At 47.8% G+C, this 14,898-nt stretch overlaps 1 protein-coding gene across 1 annotated transcript in view; it reads right to left on the minus strand.

Annotated features, from left to right (window-relative positions):
- The window catches only part of LOC135219468 (spermatogenesis-defective protein 39 homolog), a gene marked incomplete in the record, with an annotated part of 246,008 nt that overhangs the window by 12,135 nt on the left and 218,975 nt on the right, over window positions 1-14,898 (minus strand). Inside the window, 1 exon segment of the mRNA XM_064256266.1 lies at window positions 13,821-13,919. Coding sequence (XP_064112336.1) covers window positions 13,821-13,919 — 99 coding nt within the window.

Here is a 14,898-nt window from a genome sequence, read left to right on the forward strand (position 1 = left end):
AGTCTAGCACATGCCTTAGGAATAGACGAGAAGTAGGAATCCGTCAAATCTATGTTGAACCCAAATTGAAATATCTTTTTCAAGGCTGACTTGTTTGTCGTAATCGTGCTAGCTGCTAAACCTTTTTCAAATAGGGATCTTGAAAAAAAGGATATAGCTGAATTAACTGTCATGATTCTAATATCTGATTCTCTCAGGAAGATTGCTAACTTTTTGACAGCAGCATCATACTGTCTCAAAGTGAATCCCTTTTATCGGATTCCAAGAAGAGAATATTCTGAGGGTCAATATTCGCACTCTTTTTGCCGCAAACTTCATGAAATCATAAAGTTAGGGTTTTGAGAATCCCTGAGGAAGCGAACACAGTCTTCGTTTGTACTGACTGGGAGAGCCTGGGATGGGGATCCGAAGAGGGCGAAGGCCCAGTTCCAGAATTAGGGGATACCAATTGCTCTTCGGCCAGTCTGGGGCTACTAGAGCCACTTGACCCTTGAATGTCCTGAGTTTGTTTAAAACTTTCATGAGAAGATTCACTGGAGGGAAGACATAAATCTTCTTCCAGTTGTTCCAGTCTAGAGCCAGGGCGTCCGTGGCATAGGGCCAGAGGGTCCAGGTTGGGGGCTACATAACACGGTAGTTTGTGGTTCGCTTGAGATGCGAAGAGATCCACCTGTAGCCCTGGAACTCTTTGAAGGATCCATTGGAACGAACTGTTGTCCAGTGACCATTCCGACTCTAGGGGCAATGATCGGGATAGCGCTCTGCTATGACGTTTCTCACTCCAGCTATGTGGGTGGAGGAGAGATGCCAACTGAACTTGTCTGCCAGGGAGAAGATGGCTACCATGACATGATTTAGATGACGTGACTTGGAGCCTCCTCTGTTTATACAATGTACTACCACTGCGCTGTCCAGGACTAGCTTTATGTGGGAGTACTTTGGTGGGCGCAACCTTTTTAGAGTCAAGAAACACTGCCATTGCTCCAGTACGTTTATATGGAACGACGGAACTGAGGTGACCAAGTTCCTTGAAACCTTTTTGACCTGGGGAATACCCTCCCCAACCGCTTAAGGACGCGTCTGTGTGGATGGTGATCCCTGGTGGAGGGGAACTGAAGAGGTACTGACACTGACAAATTCTTGACTTTCGCCCACGGCCGAAGTTCGATTCTTAGAATCAGAGGGACTGAGGATAGTTTGTCCCTGGACCTGACATTTGCTCGTGAGCGCCAGATTCTGGTTAGGTCTTTCAGTTTGGCTTTCTTAAGACGTTTGTCACTGATGCAAACTGGAGAGAAACCCAGGATCCTTTCCTGAATCTCCTTGACGCCAGTTTGTGACTTAGAAATTGCTTGACTGACTTCGCTATTCTTTCTTTTGGCTGATGAATCGACAGAGTATGGGAGGATAGATTCCATGAATGCCCAGCCACTGAAAGTTTGACTCTGGAGTGAGTCTTGACTTGTCCGGTTATCTTGAAGCCTAGATATTCCAGGAACTGAATAACTTTCATGTAGCTCTTGTTGCATTCCTCGACTGTTGAAGCCCAGATCAACCAATCGTCGAGATACGCTACTACAATAATCCCTTGTGATCTGAGTTGTTGCACTACCACTTCCGCTAGCTTCGTGAACACCCTGGGTGCCACGTTGAGTCCGAAGGGAACTACTTGAAGGAGAATGTCTGGTCACCTATCTTGAAACCCAGATACGGACGGAAGTGTCTTGCAATAGGGATATGATAGTAGGCGTCTGTAAGATCGATAGAGGTGGTGACGGCCCCACGGGGAAGTAAGGTCCGCACCTGCGAGATCGTGAGCATCTTGAAACTTGTCGCAGCGGATGGCTAAGTTTAAGCGGGACAAGTCTAAGATTACCCTCTTTTTTGTGAGCTTTCTTTGGCACGCTGAACAAGCGACCTTGAAATTTTAATCTCTTGACTCTCGCATAGCTCCTTTCTGAAGGAGGCCTCCTCCGCGTACTCTGTCAATTCCTTGGAAGGAAGTTGACGAAAAGGTCTGGATGGAGGTGGGTTTCGTCAACCAGCTCCAACCCAGGCCTTTTGACACTATGCTCTGAGCCCATTGGCTGAAGTTCCACCGGTGGCGAAAGTGAAACAGCCTCCCTCTACCTGAAGTTCTTCATTGGTTCTGGTAACCGCCTCGGCCTCCTCTGAAGTGCTTTCCCCTATTAAAGGGGCCTCCCGATCCTCTCCCACGAAAGGAACGCTTACCTCTGCCTCCCTTACCCGAGCGGTCATACTTCTGTGAAGCTTGACTCTCGAAGGCTTGATTGTAAGCTGGAGAGATGGCGTAAGAGGTGGAGGGCTGAGGCTGAGGGGATATCACATAAATGGCTGTGATTGAGCTTTAGAAGTGGAAGGTTGGGCTGTTTGCACTAAGGGCACCGCTGGAAACTTGCTGAGGAAAGCGTGGCTGCTTTTTCTGGTAAGGTTGGAAACGCCTGGGTTTCCTCTGTCCCTTACCTTTAGCTGTTAGGTCTTGCCTCCTCTTAGCCGTAAGGCCCCAACGGTCCTTAAGGCTCTGGTTCAGCCTCGTAGCCTCTGCCTGGACTTCTTTCACCATAGCTTCTGGGAAGAGATCTGCTCCCCAGATGTTAGACGAAAGTAACCTATTCGGCTCATGCCGAATGGTTGCATCTTGTAGGACATGCTTCCTACAATTCGTTCTAGCAGTGGCAACTCAAACATATCTGACTGTACCGTTTGAGTCAGGGATTTGGTCATGAGCTTAAAAAGCGGTTCTGAGCCATAGGCTATGGTTGCTACCTCGGTCATAGCCATAGAGTTAATTGATCTGGCTAATCGCTATTTCGCGTCAAACTCAGCCTGAATAAGGCTATCTGGGAGCCTGGGTAGCTTTCACCAAACTGCTCCATAGACAGTCCTGTTTGAGTTTGCCAGCTGAGAAGGTGTTCGGCAAGTCTTCCACAATTCTCCGGCGAGGGGAGTAACGGAGATGTGGGATCTGCTTCCTTTAATGAGGTATGGGTTCCCCCTTCTGGGATGCCGCTGGGATGGTAGACCTCGCGATCTTTGTCAGGAACGGGAGCGCGGGGTACTCTCATCCATTGTGAAAATGGTAAAGGGACTCTTAAAAGGTTGTATCTTGGTATTAGAACAATCCATGTCCTCTAAACACTGAGCCATTCTCTCTGAGCCTGGTCCTCGTGAGAGGACTGTCTCCTTTGGTACCCTATCATCCCGAACCATGCTGAAGCGTGAGCCTGCGTAGCCTATGAACGGAGGCTGGAGGTCTTCAGGTAGAACTCGAAGTCCTCTATCCTTCGAGTTCCAAATTCCGGTATAGAAATGAGACCGTCTTGGAAGGGGGCGTATGACGCTACTCTCCATGGGTTGTTCATCGAGAACGGAGGTAGCGAGTCATACGGAGGAAGCTGAGTTCACTTGTATTGGAAAGTGGAGGAGAGGCTAGAGGAGCTTCTCTCAGTCCGGCTATAATGGAGTCTTGGGAAGTAATCCTATCCGACAACCGAGAGATCATTTGTTCCATGCTACTCTTTAGGGACCCAACAGGTCGCCCACCTGTTGCAACAGGCCAGCATTGGAGTCCAAAGCCGCCGGAGCTGCTGCGGAGGTGGAGGGGTGGCTCTGAATCGGAACCAAGGTAGCGGAACTGGTGACTCTGCCGGAGTGCGAGATCTCTCTCTGGAGGATTTACTCCTCGAGGACTTAGAGCCGGAGCTAGAAGCTTTAGACCTGTCTGCTCCGGGATTCCCAGCCGGAGACTTACGCGAGGAGGATGAAGCCGAAGCCGTCTTCTTAGACGACGACGACGTCTTTGTCAAGGATTTCACTGCTTGACCCTTGACCTTAGGTCTAACCGAAGCGTCAGGAGGAGTATACAATTCATCACCTGTAAGCCTTGGAAGGATGGAGAGGTTGCAGGAGTAGAGAAACAGTTACGCCAAGGGTGACCCTTGGGTGTCCACCTTACCTACCTCGACCAACAGGTCGTCTACACCTACCATAGGTTCCACATTAATATCTAAAGTCGCGACGTCCGTGGAGATATCCTGGTCTTGGTCAGTTAATGAGGCAGCCCAGCTGTTGTTAGATGAAGGCGATAGTCGGGGCGCCTCTTACTGGGTCGACGTATCCTGTCGCCTTGCCTCCGGGGAAGATTAATACCGCCAAACCGTTTCTCTAGGATGTAGGGCATACCCTTGGCGGCGTTCTTCCCAAAACCGCCGACCCAGGCCCACAGGGTTGCCAGTGCGGTATCCCTCACTGCCGGCGCCTGGAAGAGAGGGCGTAGATTAGATTTAAGAATCTTACTTAAAAACTAAAACTTAAAGTATAACTTAAACTTAGATGCCTTAAGTTAAAGTGAATGATGAAAACTTAAGCACTAAAACAGAAGCGGAGCAGCTACCGGAGATGGAATACTTACCCCGTCTAAAAGCTGGCTCACCAGATCGTAACATATGGTACACGTCTCATGGTACCAGACCTGGATGTCCCGTGCGGAGTCGCGCATGGAGCATGGGACCGGCAAACTTCGTGTCCACATGGGTCCTGAAGTGTGGCGGCGCATCCCGGATGCTCACAGTTGGTGGCCTGTAAGTGGGAAGACACATGAGTATCTTAAAGAATATCACTTACAGGCTAAAGGACAGAAGAACTCCGTTGCATGCCGGAGCTCGGAAAAAATTTGGGCATAACCCCTCCCTGAATCGCCTGAATAGGCTATAATCCCGGAGAGATCCGGTAAGACATGTAAGGGAGGGGAGGATGGTTTAAGGTACTTAAGATAAACTATAGTTAATCTAATAACACTTAAACTAAAACTCAAACGAACCGGACCAAGTCCAGTGCGTAGCGGAGTGTAGTAACTCAGCAATACGGTAAGGTTAGCAGGGACCCACTGTATGTTCCGGTCCACTCTACTGGGTGGACTAACATCTTTCCGCTGGATACCAGGACTCCGGTCAAGAAAGGAGCCCTAGTAAGGTGGGAAAGAGCGAGAAGACATACAGGCTCGAGCTAGCACGGAGCGACAAGGCAGCAACGGAGGGGGGGGAAAGGCCAGTACCCCCACCAACGTTACCACCCGGCCGGACCGAGAAGCCGGAGAGGTCGAGTCCAGTCTGGGTCTGTCCCCGACTCCCTAGCCCCTCCGCCTGGGGGGAGAGAGGGGAGGCAGGCTCGGGTATGTGGAGCGAGCATGGGCAGACCGACCCACCCTCCCCCGACTCTATGGAAGAGCGGGAAGGGGGGAAGGTGACTGGGCAGGCGTCTGGCTGTCTCGTGATCACGTAGTGACCACGAGGCGGTAAGACCAAAACAAGACAACTAAGCCTAGGACAAACCAACTGATCAGAGAGATGCTATCGGGAAGCAACTGACTGAAAAGCGGTAGCATATAGGCCCACTGGGCCAAAACCAACTGATCAGAGAGAAGCTATAGGGAAGCAACCGAACTGATGATGCGGTAGTATAGGCTCAATGAGCCAGGACCTAGGCTAAGCCAGACGCCTAACTAACCTAACTATAACAAAATACATAATATAATTAAATAAAAATAAAAGAAAGAAGGCAATATAGTAGGAGAAAAAATCCAGGAGTGTACGACTAACCCGAAGGCAGTCTACCACTCAAAGCTAGTCAGAGGCCGATACTAGAGCCGGGACTAGGGTCTGTGGATAAAGAACCGCATAAGGTAGAAGACATGCATGCATGACAAACCTGAGTAGACAGTACCCTAAGTAAAGCGGATAAATAATATAGAGCGTACATAGATAAGGGGATGTTCTAGGTATGGGAGACCAAGAACGAACCCACCACGAGGCAGAACCATGCTGCCATGCTTCCGACCCAGAGTTTTCGTATTTATACCTAAAAAACGGCAAATACTGTCTCAGGGCCGGAAAAAACCAACTAACTATAAATACTGATACTTAACTTAGCTGCTGCGATAGCTGCACGCTCCATTATAGATAAATCCAACGAAAGGGCACAAAAAACACAGAGAGAAAAAATGGCACGTGTGACTCGAGTGCGCTAACTGAAAAGGATGGCCACCATGGCCACAGAGGCGCAGCAGTCGGCAGCATGGGATGGAGTAGTAGTAGTACGAGCTGCTCACTCTGTGGGTCGGCTCCCCTCATGGAGGGTTTTTGTAGTGGGAGATTTCTATTGGCATTTGGCTCGTGGTAGTGGTCTCACTCGCCTAGTGTTCATACCGACACCCTCTTGGAGGGTGAGCGAGTCAGTTATACTGACCTTTTTCTTTATTTTATTATTCTCTGGTATGTGTTAGTACATTTACCTAGAAATAATAGATTAAAGGATATTTCGCGCAGCGACACGAGCTGAGCCCAGAAAATATATATCACACTGCCGAGACGATGATGCATGTCCCTCACCACAGTGAACACATTTAGGTTCCGGCCCTGGTGCACATACCATGCTCATCCTCTCCACAGTTGACACAGACTGCAGGATTTTCTTGCAATTTGGATCGGCATGTTATTAGTAGGGTGTGTCCAAAATGCTGGCAATGGAAACACCTTCTGGGTCTCGGGATGTACTGCTTTACCTTAAACCTATACCAGGCTGCAAAGACATATTCCAGAAGTCTTAAGGTGTCAAAAGTTAATATTAAAGTAGGCTGAGGTATTCTGTTATTATCAACCTTCTTTGACATCCTTTCCACCTTTATTACACCCTAGTCTTTTAATTCTGTTAAAAGTCTTTCCTCAGAGAAAGCTATCAACTGAGGGGCATAAATCAAGCCCTTGCTGGAGTTCGGGCTGGAGTGGGGAGTGCACTCAACCGTAACTCCCGCAAGGTCTGACAAATCCCATCAACTTAATACTTTCCTCTGGGGAGATGCTTTCTACAAGGGGAGCATATTTTCCATTCTGCAGTGTTATTTTTTGGCTGTCTGCCACAACATTTCACGATTTCCCTATGCAATTGAAAAATGTCTATATTGTCACCTTCTAGCTTCAAATTCAAGTATTTATTAAAGGAATTGGATACAAAGACCCCAGGAGCTATTTCATACTTATTATTTTTCTTCATGGCAAATGGTTCCAGTGTGACAATACTGGAACCAGATGCTTTTTGTTTAGATTTCCTGGCGTGTTATATATTTTACTCGCATTGCTTTGGGTTGTCAACTGTGTCCGTCTGTCATTCGGCCCAAGGATACTACATTGATCCTAGGGACCGACCATGGAAAATTGATGTTTGGGTTCCGTGGACAAGTCCTTCGATGCAAAAAAGCATTAGGGTCCGACAATAACAGGAAAATTGGGGCGGGGGGGGTTGCCATAGAACGTTAAAACAAATACATGCACTTCATCCAGATATTCCCCATACCCACCATGGAGTCACATTAGAGGACGGGTCATCCCTTTAATTAGGGTCGTCCTAGGGTAATTACTGGATACACCCTATCTCCAGTGCTAAGGCGTCATGATGTCCGTCGAGATCAGACCCAGGCATTGAGGATAGGGTTTGACATTAAACTTTCCCCTCGCTCGACTAGTCATAAGGGGTACTAGAGTTTTACGGTGAGTGGGCATGCCCGCAATCCTCACCCTCCTTCAACATCCAAGATTTAGACAATCATGTCCAAAAAACCAAAGCCAAATAGTCATCATCATAGAATCTAGACTTTATAGGGGGAGGAAAGGCAGAAAGATGAAATGTTTTTAGTAGAAGAAAAAAGGGCTGACTTATTTCGTTGGATCAAAAGCTGGGCACCAAGGCCCAGCGAGAAAGCAGTTCCCACCAGGCATCAGAGGGCCCAGCTGTCTGAACCCGTAAGCCCCCCATCCTCCCGGCAAGGCTTCAGGCAATCTGGGGAGTTCTTTGTTGCCCAAATGAGCCAGATCGTCTAGAAGTAAGCTACTAACATCACCCCCTGAGCTCTTAGTTCCTGCACTACTGTCTCTCCTAGTTTGGTGAATATTCTGGGCACTATGTTGAGCCCGAATGGCATGACTCTGAACAAGTAAGCTTGTTTTCCTAGTTTGAAGCCTAGGTATGGAGAGAAGTTTCTTGCTATCGGTACATGATAGTAAGCGTCTGTAATATTGATAGAGGTGGTGACAACCCCACGGGGAAGTTAGGTCCGCACCTGCAAGACGGTTAGCATGCGGAACTTGTCGCATTGAATGTATGAGTTGAAACGGGACAAGTCCAGAATCACTCTTCGTTTGTCCGAGTCCTTCTTCGGTACACTGAACAAACGTCCTTGAAATTTCAGGTGACTGACTTTCTTTATTGCCTTCTTTTCGAGGAAAGGTCTTTAATTGGCATAGGGTCTTAGAAACGGTCTGTCGTTTGGAATCGACGGGAAAACTGACTGGTGGAGGAGGCCCTTTTTTCCGTCTCCACCCCAGACCTTTCGATACAATACTGTGGGCCCACGTACTGAAGGTCCAATGGTCCTGGGAGAGGTACAGTCTCCTGCCTACCCGCAGAGACTCATTGACTGGTTGAGGTCTTACTTCCTCTGCCTCCTCTGAAGCCTCTGCCTCTTGAGAGAACTCTAGAGCCAGCTCTCTGCCGGTAAGCACCTCTTGCTCTGCTTCCCCTTGCGTGCCTATTATAGCCTCGAAACGCCCCGTGTTTCAAAGGAGGTGCGTTGAAAAGGCTGGGGATAAGTCACTAGGGCAACGCCGAACTCGAGGGCTGTTGAGTCGGTTGACTCTGCAGCAGGACAAACTGCTGTTGTGGTTGTGCCTTAGATGTCGAAGGCTTATTCATTTGGGAGACAGGAACTGCCTGTACCACTGCTTGAGGCTGAGAGGTCTGGAAAGGCTGATACTTCCTAGGCCTCTTCCTACTTTTGGTTTGAGGTCCGGGGCTCACGAACTTCCTTTTGAAGGGAAGTCCCCAGCGGACACGAAGGTTCTGGTTAGCCCTAGCCGCCTCGCTGAGGACGCTGTTAACCACGTCCTCAGGAAAGAGGTTGGCACCCCAGATCGATGCCTTTATGAGCTTGTTAGGCTCATGCCTGATGGAGGCATTAGCAAAGACATGCTTCCTGCAGGCTCGTCTAGCCACTATGAAATCATACAGGTCTGATTGATAAGCCTGCAGCAGCGACTTCGCCAGGACCCGGAATAGAGGCTCCTCTGCAAAGACAGAAGCTGTCAACTTTGCAGTGGTGACTGAGTTAATTGACCTGCTCAGCCTACAACTTGCTTCAAATTCCGCCTTTATCATGGTACCCGGAATTCTAGGCAAACGTTCACTGAATTGTGTGGAGGCACACTCCGGGTCGAGTTTGCCCACTGTGAACGTTGCCGGAGCGCCAACCCAACACTCCAGATCTCCGGGAAAGAGCAAAGAGGTAGCCTCCGTCTCTTTTAGCTGAGGCATGGGTTTATCCTCCATTCCGGCTTGCAGTGTCAATTCTGCGATCTTTGATGTGCAAGGTGTCGGGATGTTATCCGGCGCTACGAACATGGTATAGCAACCTTTGTGAGGCGTTAACTTGGTGTTGACGCACTCCCATTCCGTAAGGGTGCGGACCCATGCCGACTGAGCCTGATCTCTAGGGTAGATCACTGTCTCTTTCGGGACCTTGTCTACCCTGACCAACGCTTCCTCGGCTAGCCTAGCATAGCCCGGGAAGGGGAATTGTAGGCCCAGCGGGAAGAGCTCATAGTCTTCCACGGGTCGGGTTCCGCAACCCTCAATTGTAAGCCTGCCCTCTGAAAATGGAGCATGTAGAGCCAACTGCCATGGGCTGCTATTCTCAAATGGTGGGAGCTTGGATGCGTCCGGCACCACAAAGGACTGCGATGTGCTTCCGGACTGGATAAATCCGGCCACCAATTCCTCCTGTGTTTGCAATCTTTGGGCCAGAGACAGGATGGACTGTCCGGATGTCTCTAGACCCGAGGCGAGTTGAGTGGACATCGATTGAAGTCTGGAGTCCACTACTTCGCTCATTTTCTGCATGGGAAGAGTGGCGAAAGCCTCCTGATCGAAGCCGGACTCCGTCGGTCTGGCTTTAGAAGTCTTAGCTCCAACCCCTTGGGTAGGGGAGTAGCTTTGGCCGAGGAAGTTGAAGGCTTGGAGGCCAATGACGACCTGGCGGAGCCTGCCAGAGAAGGCTTGGCTGGTCTAACCGCCTTCGGCAGAGACTTAGTCTTCAAGGTTTTCACCTTGGGGATTACTGAGCCCGACCTATCCCCAAAGGTTGTGGACTTCCCAGAGAAGCACTGAAAAGAAGAAGAAGAAGAAGAAGAAGGAGTTGGGCTGAAGGAGAGAACGTTAGCCCCACGATTACCTGCCTCACTTACCTCCCTACCTTCCTCCTGGTCCTCGATGGCCATGGGCTCTCGATGCAGGCTGATGGCCGCCACCTCCTCCGTCATATCATCGCACAAGCCCTCTTGGTCCTCCGGAGGGGCTTGGGTCTCTTGGCGGATCCGCTCTATGATGGGAGCCGCTACCTCCGCCGCTACTGCTGCCGAAACCTTAGCGTTCGGGTAGAGGAGGAAACATATCTCCTCCGACAGCACGTAGGGTTGGCCGGATCCGACGTTCCTCCCAAATCCCCCTACCCAGGCTTAAGGGTCGTCAGCAAGGAGGCCTTGAGCGTCAGATCAACCTGTAAGAGATAATCAAATCAGGTTCCCCAGTGTCGGGGACTTTTCCTCGTTATCTAGTTTGACTATGTGCAATTGATATGTGTAACATAGAATTCGGAGTAAAAATGAGGCGAGGATGCTACCTACTGACTCATCTGTCACGTTCCTAACGAGGCTGTAACACACCACGCAGGCTTCTGAGTGCCAGACCACGAGTCCCTCCAGTTGGATAGCGCAGCTGGCATGAGACCGGCAGACCTCATGCCCATACGGCTTATAAAGGACGGCTGGGCACCCCACCTCCTGGCAGCGAACCATCTGTAAGTTGGAAAGATACATGAGTATCGTCAAATAATGCTGCCAGAGTTATTTCCGGTGGTATGTGTACACTTAAACTAGTTACTTAACTAGCTAAAGGTAACATCAACTATAATCTTCAACTTACTTGTTATTAATAAAGCTCTGGATGTCTCCGCCTGCTCCGGAATCCATACTCTGGGTATCGCCAAAGCTATAACCGGCGGAGTTGGCCTGATGCGAGCAGAACAGGGAAACAAGGCAAAACCTGAGCCTGAGTCTGATCGCACCGGAGTAGAGTAGCAATTCCCAACCAATTGGAAGGAGTTTCTCTAAGCCTAGTTCCGCCCCCACCGGAGTGGGCAGCAGCTATAACATAGAATACGGAAAACAGAGCAGCGGGAACAACGGTACGTAGAACTCCGGTGTATACATCCTGGCGCATGTGATGGTAGACCACACTTGGCGCATGTGATGGTAGACCACACTTCGCCGGAATAAACACAGGCCCGGATACATACCAACAGAAGCTACACAATAAATTTCCTTAATATTAAGCTCTGAATGTCTCCGCCTACTCCGGAATCCATAATCTTGTTATCACAATAGCTATAACCGGTGGGGTTGGCCTGATATGAGCAGAACAGGGAAAATAGGTAAAACCTAAGCCTGAATCTGATCGCACTGGAGAAGAGTAGCAGTTCCAAGTCAATTAGAAACGTATCTCTAAGCCTAGTTCCGCCCCCACTGGAGTGGGGAAGCAGCGATAACAATAGAGAAATACGGAAAACAGAGTGGCGGAACAGCGGTACGTAAACTCCAGCGTATAGCCTCCCGTTGGGTGTGATGGTTGACCACACCTCGCCGGAATAAACAGGCCCGGAGACATACCAACAAGAGATTACATAATCTACTAATCCCCCAATCTCCTCCGACTAATCCCCATGACCGTGCTCTACGCTCTAGCTGTTGTTCATCGGTATGATTACTTGGGCAGCGAGCTAACAAAGCAGCCCCGGAACGAGTCCGGGACGGGGGGGGGGGAGGGGGGGGTGTCTGGAGGAGAGTGGACGAGTCGTGATCACCTGGCCACAGCAACCGATCAGTGAACACCACTTCTCGAGAAGCCGTTAACTACCCTACTACTAAAGGGGGCAGAAGACGGTAGGCCAACTGACACCCTAAAGGGGGCAATGGCCCAGGCTACACTCAACAATATTAATTCATAAAATAATTGATGAGGAATTATTGGAAGTACTGACAAAAAAGGGGAGGGGAGAAAACCACACCCAACTAAGATCCCAGCCTAACCCTCCGAGATCGGTACAGATCTGGTCAGGTAGGCTAAGATGGCTCCTATAAGGATGTCACGAAGAGGACACCTAGAATCTAACTCAACCCTCCAAAATCGAATCTACCGATCTGGTCAGGTAAGATAGGCCTAGCCCCTACATACATAACAAGAGAGGAACTCTCTAGTCCTGGTCGGGTTGGCGGTACTAGGAGCCACTAAGGGTGGTGGGATAAACTCAACCCGCCTAGCCCATCCTCCAAAACCTAGCCTAGGTCTGGTCGGATAGGCTAGGGTAGGTCATCGTGAAGAACTCCCAACCTCATCAAATATAGCAATACAAGATTATAATAAAAAATTAAACTAGAAACATACATGCATGAGCACCGCGAATGAATGAGGAATCTTCACCTCTTAAACTAAACATAACAAAAAAGGCCCTATAATAGGCTAATAACGTAAGGATCAAACTGTAATAAACAAGACTCTCAGTATTCGTCAGGAGCGAGATGGTAAAATATACAAAAACAGTAGCCTATACAGTGAAGTGCTAAACGGTGAACAAAATTACACAGCGAAATAAAATTCTGATATAATGGCGCACACGGCCAACCATGCATCCAAAATGGTGGACTCGGGAGAGCGTCATGCCCGGCTCCCATGAACAAGAGTCTTAAAATAAGGGCAAAATATTGGATGCATCGTTGCCCCATCGTGCTCGAAAAACAATAAATGGAATACTCAACTTAGATGAAGAAGCTTCTTGGTCAAGGGAAGATATGATGCTTCACAAAAACACTTCCTGGAGACAGCGAAAACAGTGCGCGTGGACACAAAGAATGCTAATTCAGGAATGAGGGTCCTGGGCAGAGGTAGTAGTAGCGAGCGGAAGGTAGACGTTGTAACGGCACCTCTCTAGAGGGGAATTTTGAGAGAGGAGACATCTAATTGGCAATGCATCTGTGATAGTGGTTTCCACTCGCCCCTGTGCTATACCGACACCCTATGAGGGTGAGCGAGCTGGAGGTAGTAACTCTGGCATTCCATATGGGGTTTCCTCTGGTATATTTAGCATTTATTTATACCTAGAAATGAGTGCTATAGGGACATTTCACTAGCTGAACACAGGTCGAGCCCAGAAATTGTCAAAATATGTCATAGTCTTATTGCTAGGGCAAGAAAATGGTCTCCTCTATCTTTCCCTTTTCCTGATGCACCAGTTTAAAGACTGCTTGTCTCTGGAAAGCAAAGAAAAATTAAATTTTCTAAGCTCTAAACTTGGAGTTTAGAGCTTAGTAATTTGAAATTTTCCAAGCTTTAAACTAAGAGTCTTGATTTCTTCTTAGCCATGAAACATAAACTCCATCACTATACATGAAGAGCTGAATCAAAGTGGCATGGGTTTATTCCAATTTTGTAGAGCCATTAAAAAAAGACAGTGGAGAAGATACTGAAAATGCAACTAAAATAATCACAGAGGAGGGTATAAAACTTCTTCAGGCATTAAAAATGATATACAGTAAAACAAGGCAAAGATTCGTGGCAAGAAAAAGAGGAATAATACACTTTTGTGTAAACAGTTAGTGTTAGTATTATCTAAACATTCCATAAATAACAACACATTCACTTACCTTTAATGCATTTTCTGCTTTGAGGTATTCTGGTGAACCACCAGGGATCTCCTTCATATACTTTTCAAGGGAGTCAGGATCTTTTTGAGCAATATAAACCTAAATATAGCAATAAAGAAGAATACAAAAATGAATGACCAAAGTATAAAGAATGTAAGCAATTTGAGTAAAGTATACCCAAAGGTCATAATACACCGTTTACACTTTCCTATTCATTTCTCTTAAAATACTTAAATTCGTAAATACTTAAAAGCGGAAATTTGTAAAATTGAGTACTAGTCTATCCTTGAGCCCCTATAATGTAGTACACACTTCCTACATTACTTATGTTACATAGTACCTGTATTGCTGTAATAATAAGCTCAACTAGAATCATCACTTGAAGAATGAAGCCTTGACACCTCTTTTGGTAGCCCTTATGATGTCACAATCAATTATTACTGTCTCAGCTTTGTAAGGCACAAATCTATAAGTGCTAATTGACTTACAGTAGTATACATATTCATAATTTTGTAATTGTCAAGAAAGTAGGAAGACTTGTTGACTGACTGATTTATGACATTTTGGCTGTCAAGCCAAGGACTAGGCATGGTCATTCAGCACTTAAGAAGTAAAACGAAGGAGCTGGAGTGGTATGACAATAAGATAGTGATCCAGAAAATTAAGGAGATGAAGTACAGGGATCTACAGCTGGAATCAAGGGACAACCCCACAACTGCTTAGTATAATGGTTTTAGTAAGGATGGTCAACTAGACTGAAGTAAGGAACTGGGAATGCAGGTCAAGTAAGAGGATAAAATGTGGGTGCAGCTATGGTCCAAAGGAATACTGCAAATACCCTTTTGTAATGTCTACAGTGTACCACATGAGGGGCACTGACATCACTAGACCCAACAACAGACTCTTGTTAAAGTGAAGACACTGGTAACAGCCCTAGGAGGAACATCCCCTTAGATTACAGGCAGTCCCCGGGTTACGACGGTCTCGGCATACGACGTTCCGAGGTTACAACGCTTTTCAATTATATTCATCAGACATTATTTCCAGGGTTATGACGCATGTTCCAGGGTTACGACGC

The sequence above is a fragment of the Macrobrachium nipponense genome, chromosome 1, assembly GCF_015104395.2.
Source record: "Macrobrachium nipponense isolate FS-2020 chromosome 1, ASM1510439v2, whole genome shotgun sequence".
NCBI lineage: Eukaryota > Metazoa > Arthropoda > Malacostraca > Decapoda > Palaemonidae > Macrobrachium > Macrobrachium nipponense.